Below are 13,476 nucleotides of genomic sequence, written 5' to 3'. Positions count from 1 at the left end.
AATATCATCACATCATTTTGTATATGTATATATCGTGAAAAATCATCGGCCCGTATGCCGATATTTCGTATTTTACCATTCACGACTCGTACGCCATCATATCATATTCATAGCTCGACCCGTACGCCAGCAAATCATATTCATGGCTTGGTCCGTATGCCGGCAAATCATATTCATAGCTCGACCCATACGCCGGCAAATCATATTTAAAACTCTATATCATTATCATGTTTCCAAAAACAGTAATTCATATTAAATACTACTCATGCCACACAAAATGGGTACAACACCTTGAAAACAACATCTCCCATAACTAAACTTTAGTATTCCTTCGTGTACAACATTTCCTATAACTATGGTAAAGTCAAATTCTGAATAAAAGTCTTACCTTGAATTTGGGATGAATTTCAAACTCATCCCACCGACGATCCACTCTAGTAGATATGTAGAAAATTTCCCCAGGAGTGTCGTTGTGGCTTCGGATCGTCGATTCGGCAAAGAACGGACCCATAAATTAAGAGAAAAGGGTGGAGGTACAAAGGGAGAAGAGAGAGAGAGTTTTGACATTGAATTTCAGCCTAAAAATGAAGCTTGGCCTATTTATACACTGGCCTTCATCGACGAGCCACGTCACCTCATCGATGAGGTCAAGTAGGCAATTCATCGACGAACTCTCCCCTCGTCGACAAAATTCACAATTGCCAAAACATCCTCTCAGTACTTTCTCGTCAATGAAACGCTCCCTCATCGATGAGCCCCTTATGTTCTCTCGTCGACGAACTCCCTGTATTCGTCGATGAGGTCCTTTTACATTTTCCTTTTTCCCCCTTCTTTTACTATATAAATACTATAATTTCTCTGGGTCACTACACTCCAAGTAAACTTGGGCAGCACGAATGAGAGTGTTTCTAAGCCTATAAATACATTATTTATGAAAATCAAACTTACCAAGCATTGAACAATCTTTCAAAAGCTCTCTCACTCGAAACTATCTTGCTATATGCTTTCAGCTCTAAATTGCTGCGAATTTCTTGAGAAATCTCTGAATTTTTTACATCTTCTCTAAAGTATATGATTTGAGTTCTTGATCCTTATCAAGAGAAGTAAACCGATGATATTTACATTGAGCTTCTTGCTTCATTCCTTTGATATTTTTGAAATGAAGTATATTAGTTTTCAAATTGTACTAATCAGCTATTTGTGAGAGCACTCTTTGTACACATCTTTTGGTTGTATCTCTTGTAGATTGTTATGATTCCAGGATTGTTGGATCGTTGGCTAAGTGAGGGAATATCACTTAGAGAGGCGGGCTCTAGCGTAATTGAAGGAGTGACCAAACGAGGGTACATCGTTTGGAAAGGCGGGCTATAGCCTACTGAAGGAGTGTGTAAATGGTGTTATTTCACCCAACAAATGAACTAATTTTAGTGAATCTTTTGGTGGTTTACCAAAGGCGAGGATGTAGGCTGGGTATAAGCCAAACCTCGTAAAAATCTCGGTCTCACTCTCTCTTTCCCTTGCTCTTTATTTTCAGCACATATAAATTGCGTGGATGATTTAAATTCCTAAATCATATATACTACGTATATTTGTAAATAAGTAAACTTAAGGTCTAATTTTGATGTGGGATTTTGGAAACCGAAAGGGAGTACATTGGTTAAACCATACTTTGCGGAAACCATAAGGGAGTACGTTACATGGTTAACACCCAAAGATAAATTTACTAAGAGTTTATTTCAATTCTGGATTTTGGAAAGAGTGTGAATGTTTTGTTGAAAATCACTTTGAGAAAGCTAATTCATTATCAAAAGGATTGCAATTAATCACAGGGTTTGAATCAAACTTTCATATTTTCGGGGGTGCAAATAAACAAGAGCTAAAATCTTTTGTCTTATATATCTTGGTTTGAATATTGTGTTTTGAATAATTGGTTTGGTTGATTGATTGGTTACTTGATAGTTTAAATAGTTGTGTTGTTGATTGTATAAAAGAAACTATGTTCTTGTATGATTGACAAATTAAACAAACAAGTCAAGAATTAGTTAAACAAAATAAAAGAGGTTAAGAAGTCTCAAAAGGAATTAAGAGAAATTTTTTAAAATCCAATTCACCCCCCCCCCCCCCCCCTCTTCTTGGGACTACATCTTAGTTTTCAAGTCGCTCCCTTTGGAGAGGGTCAATTCTCAACTAGGTCTCCCATCTTTTGTGGTATAAACTATACATTTTGGAAACAACATATGAGAATTTATCTTCAAACAGTGGATTGGAAAGCTTGGAAGGTTGTCACACACAGTGACTTAATTCCTACAAAACTTGTAGATGGAAAAGAAGTACCCAAAGAAGAAAAAGACATGACCGACAATGACCATAAGATGTTACAAATAAAATCAAGTGTTATGAATTCATTATATTATGCTTTTGATATAAATGAATTCAATAGGGTCATGGCATGTAAATTAGCCAAAGAAATATGGGATAAGCTAGAAGTAACTTATGAAGGAACTATAGATGTTAGAGATAGTAGAATTGACATGCTCACAAGTGAGTATGAAGCTTTTAAGATGAACCCAGATGAAACAATCACTAATATGCACACTAGGTTCACACACATAATAAACTCCCTTAATGCCTTAGAAAAGACTTACTCAACTTATGAGATGATCCGTAAATTCCTTAGAGGACTTCCTCCAATATGGGAACCAAAAGTCACAGCTATAACAGAAGGAAGAAATTTTAAAAACACCTCACTAGATGAACTCATAGGATCCCTTCTCACATATGAGATGCCTATGAATGAAAGAAGTGGAAAAGCTAAAGCCTAAGAATTAATTGCTTTTAAAGCATCAAAAGAAAACTCTAGCGATGAAGATAAAGAAGAGATGGATGAAAATGAAATAACCTTTATATCCAAGAAACTTGCAAAAATCCTAAAAATGAAGAATAAATTTACAAAAAGAATCCAGAATTCAAAATCAGATGAAGAAGAAGAAGAAAAAGAAAAAGAAATGAGTAAAAAGAAAACAAAAGTTGAACCTCCAACATGCTATAATTGCAAGAAAGTAGGACACCTAAAACCGGATTATCTAAAACTTAAGAAAGATTCCAAAAAGAAAAAGAAAATGGCAATGAAAGTCACTACTTGGAATAACTTGAGTATAAGTAGTTCAGATAATGAATCAAGTGACCAAGAAGTTGTTTGCTATATGGCATGGGACGATGAGGAAAGCTCCTCATCCAAATCTTTTAATAGTTCTTATGATGATTCAGCAGAAGAATCCAATGATGAGAGTATGTCATCTTATAAAGAATTAAAAAATGAATTATTCAAAGTTCATAAGATTCTAGTTAGAGTAATAAAATGATATATTTCACTGAAAAATAAGAATGAAGTTGTTATGATGGAATTAGAATCTAAAAATCTTGCTGAAAATGAAAAAGATTTTAAAATTAAGAGATTAGAAAGTAAGAATGAAAAGATGATGAATGAAAAGATGATGAAGAAATTAGAATATATAAGATCCTTAACTTCCATTAATAATGAGAAAGATCAATATATTTCTGAACTAAAGAATAAAATCAGCAAGATATCTCAAGACAAAAAAAAAACTACAAGAAAAGGGTAAAAACATACTAGACTCAAAAATTGGTGATTTTAAAAGAAAAATTAAGGATCAAGCCAAAATAATCTACAACTTCACTAAAGGAAAAGAAAATTTTGATAGAATGATTGGTGCACAAAGAATGTCTTTAAATAAAGAAGGCATAAGATTCACTGGAGTTGAAAATACAAAGAAAAAGAACCTCTGTATGGGGTACTTTGCAAAAGCCTCCAAAAATTATGCTAACACCTCTTCAAATGCCTACACTCACACTATATGCTTTCTATGTAAGAAGAAGGGACATATAAAGTTTGAATGTCCATTAAAGAGGAAGGATGTGAAAACTAAACAAGTTTGGAGAATTAAAGAAACATTTCTTCTTAAACCATTCGGACCCAAGAAAGTATGGGTACCAAGATGAAAGACTAGTTCATAAAACCACACATTTTAAGTATTAAGAAAGTCACTTAATCCAATTTTTTTTATAAGGATAGTGAACTAGTTGAAATAAAATTGAAGAGCTTATGAGATAATTACGAAACGTCATAAGTAGCCTCAAATAAAGAGAACCTTAATTGAACATATCTTCAAAGAACAAGGATGCTATATGTCTCAAAAGGCAATGCTAAAACGATGCTTGAAGCCTAATAATTTGATAAAGCACAGTAGAGAAGTAATTTAGAAAGGTTTCAGGATAAGAATAGAAAGATTTCTAAAAATTTACAGACTTCAGACGACTGAGCTTGTAAGCTTAGATGACTTAACACTGTTGCACTGAAGGTTCAGATGACTGAACCTGAACTTCAGTCTTCTGAAGTGTTATTGCTTGTTTAGTTTCCTGATTCTAAAAATATTCAGAAGACTAGACTAAACTAGCAATCTTCTAAGGTCACGGGAACTATATATTTAATACTTCAAAACCTTAACTTCATAAATGAAAAATATCAAAGATGAATTTAAAAGCTTATTGATAACTATAACATATAAACAAATACAAACAAAAATGGCATTGTTGGCCAAAATCATAGGATGATTTGTACAAGGCTTAACTTTCTAAGGTTTGGAAAGCAATATGAAATGAAATCAAAAGAAAGAAAATTTGAAGCAAATTTGAGCTTATTGCATGAGAAATTTGATTAAGAAAAGATATTTGAACAAAATGAGAGGTAGTTAAGCTAAATGAAAAATATTTAAGAAACATGATAAACAATTTGAATAAAATTATAACACAATGCGATCATATGCTCCATGCTTATATGACATGCTGATATGCTACATACTCCTATGCTGACATATATGATACCTATATTTTGCCAAAGAAATGATACTAACTTGATGTATATGAATGATCTTATGGCTCACTATACATTGCAAATTTAAGCATGAAATTATTGAGCATGGTTATGAAGCATGAATCTTGACATGATATGATATTAGTATTTGTATCTATAAAATACGTTGGTATCTATGAGTATGTTAAGTGATACTTGAGAATGACAGCATATTTGTGTCCATGATATTGATATGATATAGGTACTATTCTTGATATTGGTATCCATGAGCACTCACATGAAATAATTAACATTTGAAGCATGGCATGATAAGTTTAAAAGCACAATTAGTATCTTCATAAATACAAAGTTTAAAGTTCACAAATGAAAGTCTAAACCTATTTTACAAGACTTAAAATCTTGCTTTGATGATAACAAATAAGATGAACTTAACATATGTAGTTAATTGATGATATTTCAAGATTCAAATATATGACTATAAGGTCAAATGCTCGTAAGGATCATTCAAAACTTATACTTCAATGAAAGATGAACAAATGAAGCTTAAAGAGTCAAAGCATGGATTTAAAGATGATATCTAATAAAACTTGAAGATCATGAGAGTGTGGATTTTAAAGAGCACTTGCTAAAAGCTTAAAGTATGTTGAAGCTTAAAGTCAAGATGGAACCAAACAAAGACAAAGTAAAAGAGCTCAAAGAAAGGCAAGCATGAAGACTAAAGTGCTTAGAATGTCAAAAGTCTTAAGAAGTCTTTATGTAAGTACTTCTTGTTTAAATATCTTATGAAATATTTTTGAAGTTCTTTAGGGGTTATTCATTGACTTTGAGACCCTATTTAAAACCCTGAAAAAAATTTTATAAGTTAACAAAGTAAGAGAGCAAAAAGGATTTTTGAAACCTAAAATGAAAATTCTGAAGTTGGTTTGCCCAAAAGACTGAGGTGTACCCTCAAAAGTCTGAAGATGTACCTCAGATGACTGAAGTTTTACTTTAGCCGTCTGAAAATTTTCTTCAGAAGACTGAAAAATTAGTTCAGTCTACTGAAAATTTATTTGTTGAAACATAGAATAGGCAAAACACCCTTAGAAGACTGAACCCTCAGTTTAGTCATCTGAGTTGGGACTTCAAAAGTATGAACCCTCAATTCAGTCATCTGACCCTGTGTCCAATTCATATTTTTCAGTGTATTAATTAAGGAACATCAGAAGATTGAACCCGATAGTTTAGTTGTTTGAATACTGTTAACGACTAGAAATTTTAAATGTTTTCAATTTCAAATAAAGATTTCTTGTGCCCCAAAATTAATAAAAACTTGGAAGATACTCTAAGTAATCTTGGGCATCACGAAAACACTTTGCTAAGCCTATAAATATATGGTTTTGCAAATCAAATAGAGAGAACAACAAAGAATTGAAAAATCTTTTGCATAACTGAAAACACATCTTGCTATCTTAATGCTCTCTCTTGCTTAACTCTTTGCACAACCAAATTGCTAAATTTCTGAAGTGCTGATCCATCCTACTACTGAGTTCTGTGTTGCTAATTCTCATCTAGACTGGTGAATTATTACTTGAGCTTCAATTGTATTTCAATTTGATATTTAGATATTGAAGTATCTAGTGTTTGAATTTGTACTAATCTACTCTATGTGAGAGTGTTCTTGTACACAGAGTTTACCTATTGTTTTCTGTAGTTTCTTTGATGTTTCCAGGTTGTTGGATCGTTGGCCAAGCATGGGGTACCACTTGGAGAGGTGCAGCTCTAGCCTATTGAAGGAGTGACCGAGTGTGGTGTATCACTTGGAGAGGCATTGCTCTAACCTACTTAAGGAGTGTTTGAGCGTGGGGTATCCACTTGTAAAAGGTTTGTTCCGCCCAAAAAGGAACGACATAGTGGAATCATTTGGTGGTATTGGCCAAAGGCGAGGACGTAGGCTGGGGATAAGCCAAACCTCGTAAAAAACGTAGTGTCACTCTCTTTCCCTATTCTCTTTACTTTTCAGCATATATAAATTGTATGGTGTATACAAAGTGCAAGTTTCTGAAAGTTGAAAACTGAGAATAACAAGAAGATTCTTAATAAAAGAAAGTACGTTTTGATTAAAAGTTTTCAGAAACCTAAAAAGGGAGTGCGTTATTTAGTCGTTTTGCAGAAATCTTTGTTAAGAGAGTGTAAAAAATTTCATTCAATACAGGGCTACAATCAAAAGCTAAAAGTACTAAAGAACAACATATTTCATCTTGGTTTGGTATCTTTGGTTGTTTAATTTAAAGTTGATTGATTGGTTGTTGGGGAATTGTTTGAGTTTTGGTTTACTTATGTTAAGTATTGGTTTGTGGATTGAATAAGTAAATAAAACTTTACTGTGTGTTTTTTAGATTAACAAGTGGTTTAAGAATTAGTTAAAAGAATTAAAAGAAAATTTTTAAATCCAATTCACCCCCTTCTTAGGACTACACCTTAACTTTCATCTCCTCATCCTTCTTTTTGCCCTTTCCTTTATTAGTGGTGCCTATTCTATGCCAGAGTTGTTTATCATTTCCAGTTTGAATGCTCTTTCGATTCTTTCTCCAGTAGTTACCAAGTCCGAAAAACTTTTGGGGAGTGCTTCCAACGAGATGACTAAAATATAGATCTTTGAGAGTACTAACAAATAAAGAGATTGCTTTTTTGTCCTCAATTGGAGGATGCGCTTGTGCTACTATTTCCTTTCATCAGTAGGCACATTCCTTGAATGACTCATTTGTCTTTTTCTCCATATTTTGTAGAGTCAACCTATCAGGAGCCATTTCAATTACATGCCTATACTAAGCAATGAAGGCATGAGCCAAATCCTTCCAAATGTGAATCTTTGTATGATCTAGCTGGATGTACCATCTTGTGGTTACTTTGATCAGGCTATCTTGGAAGCGATGGATAAGCAATTTATTATAATTTGAATAAGCGGTCATTTTTTGACAATAAATCTTCAAATGGGTTAGACACTTGGACCCATTGAGTTTTTCGAAATCAAGGACTTTAAACTTTGGCAGTAGAACAACATTGGGCACCAAGCATAAGTCAAATGCATCTACTAATCCGAACATATTTGTGCCTTCTATAGCTCGTAAGCGTTTTTCAAATTCCTCATATTTATGATTCACCTTAGAGGTAGGGGCTCATTCTCTGGCTAGCCCCCTTTCTTCAATATTGGGAATTATGATCAATGGTGATTGCGTATTTTCATTGACAACTTGTCTAAATGCTAAAGTTGAATGCAACCCTAATGCTGCTAGTATGAATGGGTGTGAATTCAGGCCCTGGCCCATTGTCACATTCATCGACTGCAAGGGAGGGTGTCCATTTACTAGTATGAACCTCGGTGGAAATAAAGATCATCCTCAACTGCTGGTTGTGGTGGCTGTATGACTTTACTTTTATTCATGGGAAGAAGCATCTCCATTAACTTGTTCATCTGATATTTGATTTCGTGGATATCTTAACTAAATTCTTCATAGCTATGCTAGCATTCGAATTTCAAGATGTTTCCCCATAATTCTGAATCTTTGTTGAGTATTATAAGGATGCAAGGATTCTACTTTATTCTACTCAATGTTGAAACCTTAGAATTCGAATTGAAATCAGTTGTATTCTTGGCACTGTAACCCTAATCTCTAGGTAACCGGATAATATGAGCACTTCTAATGCATATAATGGAAATGAGTAATGACTATGCATAAAATGCATGAATGCTTTTGAATGCAATACATTCTAAAACAACCATTTTACCAAAATTCTTAGGAAAACCCCAATGCACCACATATTTTTATTACATCAAGGTTTGAGAAAAATACAAAGATGAATAAAAAAAAAACTATTTTTTAAAAAAAATTATTTTTTATTTTTTTTAAAACTAATTACAATAGTAAGCAAAAGACAACCACATATGCTTAATGGGAGCATACAAACGAACCCCCTGAGCTTAAAAGGTTATTTCAAATGTCTAACGATCTAGTGCCCGAAACTGAACCTCTCAATATCTTACTTTCTACACATAAGGTACTACTTGATATTTGGCTTGCGACTGTTTATACTTAAAAGTCCCGACTTTGCAATCAGACTTCAAGTTCCTGTAAGAGACCTGGTTCTTTTCTTCATTCCCAGCCTCAGAGGTTTTCAATAATTCCATGTTCAAACTCACCTTTGCATGGAGTTCCTTTCCTTTCCTTTCTTTCTAAGGATACCATTTATTCCTTAGCTTTCCTTTCTTTATTCTTTGCACGCAAGGATTATCCCTTGCTCCTTTCGCTTCATCTGCCGAGCATTTTATTTGTCCCCAGTGGCTCTTTCCTCTCTCTCTCTCTCTCTCTCTCTCTCTCTCTCTCTCTCTTTGTATTACATCTTGAATTCTAACATGGTAGCCTAATCAACACTAACCTCTTCCTCTCTCTAAGCCGTAGCCGCTGCACCACCTCCCAATCGCAGCCGCAATCTACTTCTCCTCCGTTTTGCAGCCCTACAAATCAAATCCCTCTTCCCCTCCCTGCTGTTGAGCCTCGTTCCTCATCTCCAAAGCCCAAACCGAATCCTAGCCTCCACAGTACACACTCGACAGACGCACGAGCGACGGCAATCGTTCGCATTCAATAGTCACGGTCAGAAATTTATAGGATCCTCCGGGAAGAACTTCAGCTCTGACGCCCTCTTCGCTGTCCCGAACCTGACCACGGGCGCTCTGGTCATCCCATCTCTCATGAGCAAGCTTGTGGCCCCACCCGACGCGTAGATTGCCTTGTACCCCCTGTTCGTGCTCGCCACCAAACACCCCTCCGTCGTCACCGTAGGCACCGAGTACTCGAACCCGTCGAGCAGCAAGGGCCCCGCGGTCAAGGAGAATGAGGTGTATATCTTGCCGGGAGGAGTACGGCTGGCGCGATGCTGGCACCTGCAAGGAGTGTTATGAGAAGGCCAGCGAGACGAAGGAGGAGCTCAAGCGCGAGATCGAAGACCTCAAGGCCAAAGTCGCCTTTCTCAGGTGCTTGTCTCCTCTCGATCATTCCAGATCTTCCCCGTCCTTCCCCGACGTCATTTTGGTTGCCTCGGATCACGATTCCCCCCAACACTCCCCTCCCATCCCCGCTCACAAATCTGTTTTGGTAAGCCGCTCCCCAGTTTTCAAAGCAATGCTTGAAAATGAAATGGAGGAAAGCTTGAGTGGTAGAATCAAGATTAGCGATGTTTCATATGATGTCCTTCGAATGTTTGTCAATTACTTGTACACAGCTGAGGCCTGCCTTGATGAGCAAATGGCCCGTGATCTCATTGTACTGGCAGAAAAATATCAAGTGAAGCACCTCAAAGCCTGTTGTGAGAATTTCATGGTATCGAAATTGAACTGGGATAATTCAGTAATGAGCTTTGTATTTGCACACCAGCACAATGCCAAGCACCTGCTTGATGCTGCTTTGTCACTGATTATGGAAAACATGGAGAAGCTAACCAAGCGGGAAGTGTATACGGAGCTTGTGGAAAGGGATCCTCGGCTTCTTGTTGAAATCTATGAAGCCTATCTCTCCAAACAAGTTAATACTATGTTAGGACGCTGTGAGCATCCAGAAGAAAATGACACCAAGAAATTTACAGGGTTCGATCAGGAATTACTTACATCAATTGTTAGGACCCTATGAGCATCCAAAAGAAAATGACATCAAGAAATTTACGGGGTTCGATCAAGAATTACCTACATCTACGGAGCGCACATCAATTGTTCAATAACTCGTCGAAAAAATGTTACAATTCTTTCTCTCTCTCTCTCTCTCTCTCTCTTTCTCTCCCTCCCTTCTTCCCCACAGCTCTCTCTTCACTCTCTGTGCTCTCTCTGCACTGCTGTGCTATGCTATGCTATATCACTTTCCACAGCCTCTTTATATAGGCTTGGATTTTACATTACAATTAGATGTGAATCAATATAAATTGGAAGTTTAAAACTGAGATTAATGGAGAATAAATTCCATACATTTTCTAACTCAACAATGTGTCTCCAGCTGTGTTTCTGGCTCCATCTCTAACAATTTCTCACTTGGAGACAGAGACACCTCTTCAACCAGAGTATCATGAATAAATGATGTACTTATAACATGTCTTCAGGCATGAAGACCAATTGAAGTTGAACACAACTTCAGTTTCTCTGTAGTCGCCACCTTCCTGTATGCTCGATTTCTGCGGACTGATCTGATAGCTGTTATCTTCACAACTGGTGTAAAAATACCGGTGTAGTCAATCCCTTCCTTCTGCTCAAAGCCTTTGACTACCAACTGAGGCTTGTACCTTCTGGAGCCGTTATGCTCCTCTTTGATTCTGTATACCCACTTGTTATGAAGGCCTTTGGACAACTTCCACGTTATGTTGGAGGTGGGGGACTTCATCTCATCCTTCATCGCAAGCTCCCACTTGCTCGTATCTGCCACCTGACATGCTTCATCATTGCATTCGGACTCTCCTCCATCTGTAGGAAGTAAGTAATCAATATACCTTCTGTCTGATATATGGGATCGAGTAGATCTCCTAAGCTTCGGACCTGGAGTAGGAGACGGTGGTGCGACAATCTACTTCACTGGTTCCTCCACCTGAGGATTCTTGGTATTCTGCTGATGTGTCCCAATACAATCATGGGTGTTTATCTAAAAACTAACCCTCTTCTGTTTCCTGACTATATAATTTTCACATATGTCAACCTGCACTGACTGTAGACCACTCAATTTTTCCTTTGAATGCATCACTCTGAGTCCCTTCTCGCTTATGTGAGCAAGTCGTTGGTGTCAGATGTTGCTGTCGTCATTTCCTGCAGCAACTGAAATAGACATGGAGGCATTGGAGGTTAGAAAAAATGTTCTGCTTTTCTTACCTCGCACAATCGTTAGTACACCCTTTGAGACTTTCCATTCATCGCCAATGAATTTTGTCGTGTATCCCTCATCTGCCAGCTGACCAACTGAGATCAAATTCTTTCTCAGGTCTGGAATATACCTGACATCCTTCAGCTTCCATACTGACCCATTTATATTGATCTTCACAACTCCTTTGCCGATTACGTTGTAAGGTTGATCATTATCAAGGTACACCTTACCAAAATTATCTGGTGTGTATTCCTCTAGGCAATCTCTGCAGCATGTAGCATGAAATGAGGCTCCGGAGTCTATGACCGAAGACTCCTGCTTGCTCTCCAAAGAGCATATCAATATCTTATCATTCTCAGAAGCAATATTTGCTTCTGTCTTTTCCCTCATTTCGAATTCTTTCTTCTAACTCTTGCACTAGTTCCTGTAATGACTAGTCTTTCTACAGTTCCAGCATTCAATAACTTTAGTGCTTTGGGAACTTGTGTCCTGAGTACCTCTAGGATTTCCGGATTGAGACTGTTTAAGCCTAGATCTGCCGCGGTTGTTTGATCGTCCATGCATGTTTCCTTTGCCTTGACTCTCCATGTTCAAGGCTGAACTCGAATTGGAGCTATGGTCCGTAGGGGTGAGCAAACAGTCAGTTCGGTCAAATTCGGTTAATTAACCAAATTAACCGAAATTTTCGGTTAATGATTTCTGATAACCAAACCGACCGAACAAAGGAAGCTCATCGAACCGAACCCGACCGAATTACCTTTTCGGGTAATTCGGTTAACCGAATTTAACCGAAATAATTTGAAATTAATTATTAAAAACAGAATATAATTATAACTTTTTTACTAATTCGAGTTTAATTAAGCATCTCATCTATTAATTTTATTAATAAAAAAGATATTTTGGTATTAAACTAGAAGAGTAGAATCACTAGAATCATTAATTATCAATTCAGTTAATTCGGTTAACCGAATTGATAATTCATATTAACCGAACCGATAACCGATTAACCGAAAATTGGTAAAATCGTAACCGAACCGAACTGACCCTATTTCTTGACCGAACCGAACCGACCAAAATTGGTTGGTTAATTCAGGTAATTCGGGTTTCCCCGAATTATGCTCACCCCTAATGGTTCGGTTGCATTCTTATTTCCTCTGTCAAAATCATGTTGACGACTTCATCGTATACAAGCTTCGATTTTCCTACGGAGCTACTGATGGCAGTAACGACATCATTCCAATTTTTAGGCAACTGACTGAGAATCAGTAGAGCTCGAATCTCATTATCAAACGTTATCCCAATTGAGGCGAATTGATCAAAAAACTCATTGAAGTTATTCAGATGTCTGCTGAAACTCTCACCTGCAGACATATTCATTGTAAATAGTCTTTTGATGAGATGTACCTTGTTTGTGGCTGAAGGCTACTCGTACATATTTGAGAGCGCATCCATCAGAGACTTGGTGGATGTTATATGCTTGATATTGAACGCCACAGATTTCGACAACGTCATTCTGATGGTTCCGAGAGCTTTTTCGATCAAGCAACTCCCACTTGTCCTTGTTCATGGATGTTGGCTTACCCTTCAATGGTAAGTGCAATTCCTTCCCAAATAAAGCAAAACAAAGCAACGCAATAATGTTTGTTTCATTTTTGGCAAAAGTGGGCATATTGCTTGAATTTGCAAATTTTGGAAATTTGGGCCTAATCC

General features: G+C 36.7%; 1 protein-coding gene across 1 annotated transcript; it reads left to right on the top strand.

Moving 5' to 3' along the window:
- Positions 1–8,761: 8,761 nt before the first annotated feature.
- Positions 8,762–10,900, top strand: LOC131164717 (BTB/POZ domain-containing protein At4g08455-like). Its single transcript, XM_058122137.1, has one exon. The coding sequence runs from the start codon at positions 9,766–9,768 to the stop codon at positions 10,555–10,557; it is 792 nt and encodes a 263-aa protein (XP_057978120.1). The 5' UTR covers positions 8,762–9,765; the 3' UTR covers positions 10,558–10,900.
- Positions 10,901–13,476: the final 2,576 nt, after the last annotated feature.

This window comes from Malania oleifera, chromosome 9 (assembly GCF_029873635.1).
Source record: "Malania oleifera isolate guangnan ecotype guangnan chromosome 9, ASM2987363v1, whole genome shotgun sequence".
Taxonomy (NCBI): domain Eukaryota; kingdom Viridiplantae; phylum Streptophyta; class Magnoliopsida; order Santalales; family Ximeniaceae; genus Malania; species Malania oleifera.
Note: the sequence above shows the minus strand (reverse complement) of the source record. Positions and strands in the feature narration are given on the sequence as shown.

What these genes read in the sequence shown, in the direction of transcription:
- LOC131164717 (XM_058122137.1), top strand. Translation starts at nt 9,766, where the DNA reads ATGAGGTGTATATCTTGCCGGGAGGAGTACGGCTGGCGCGATGCTGGC.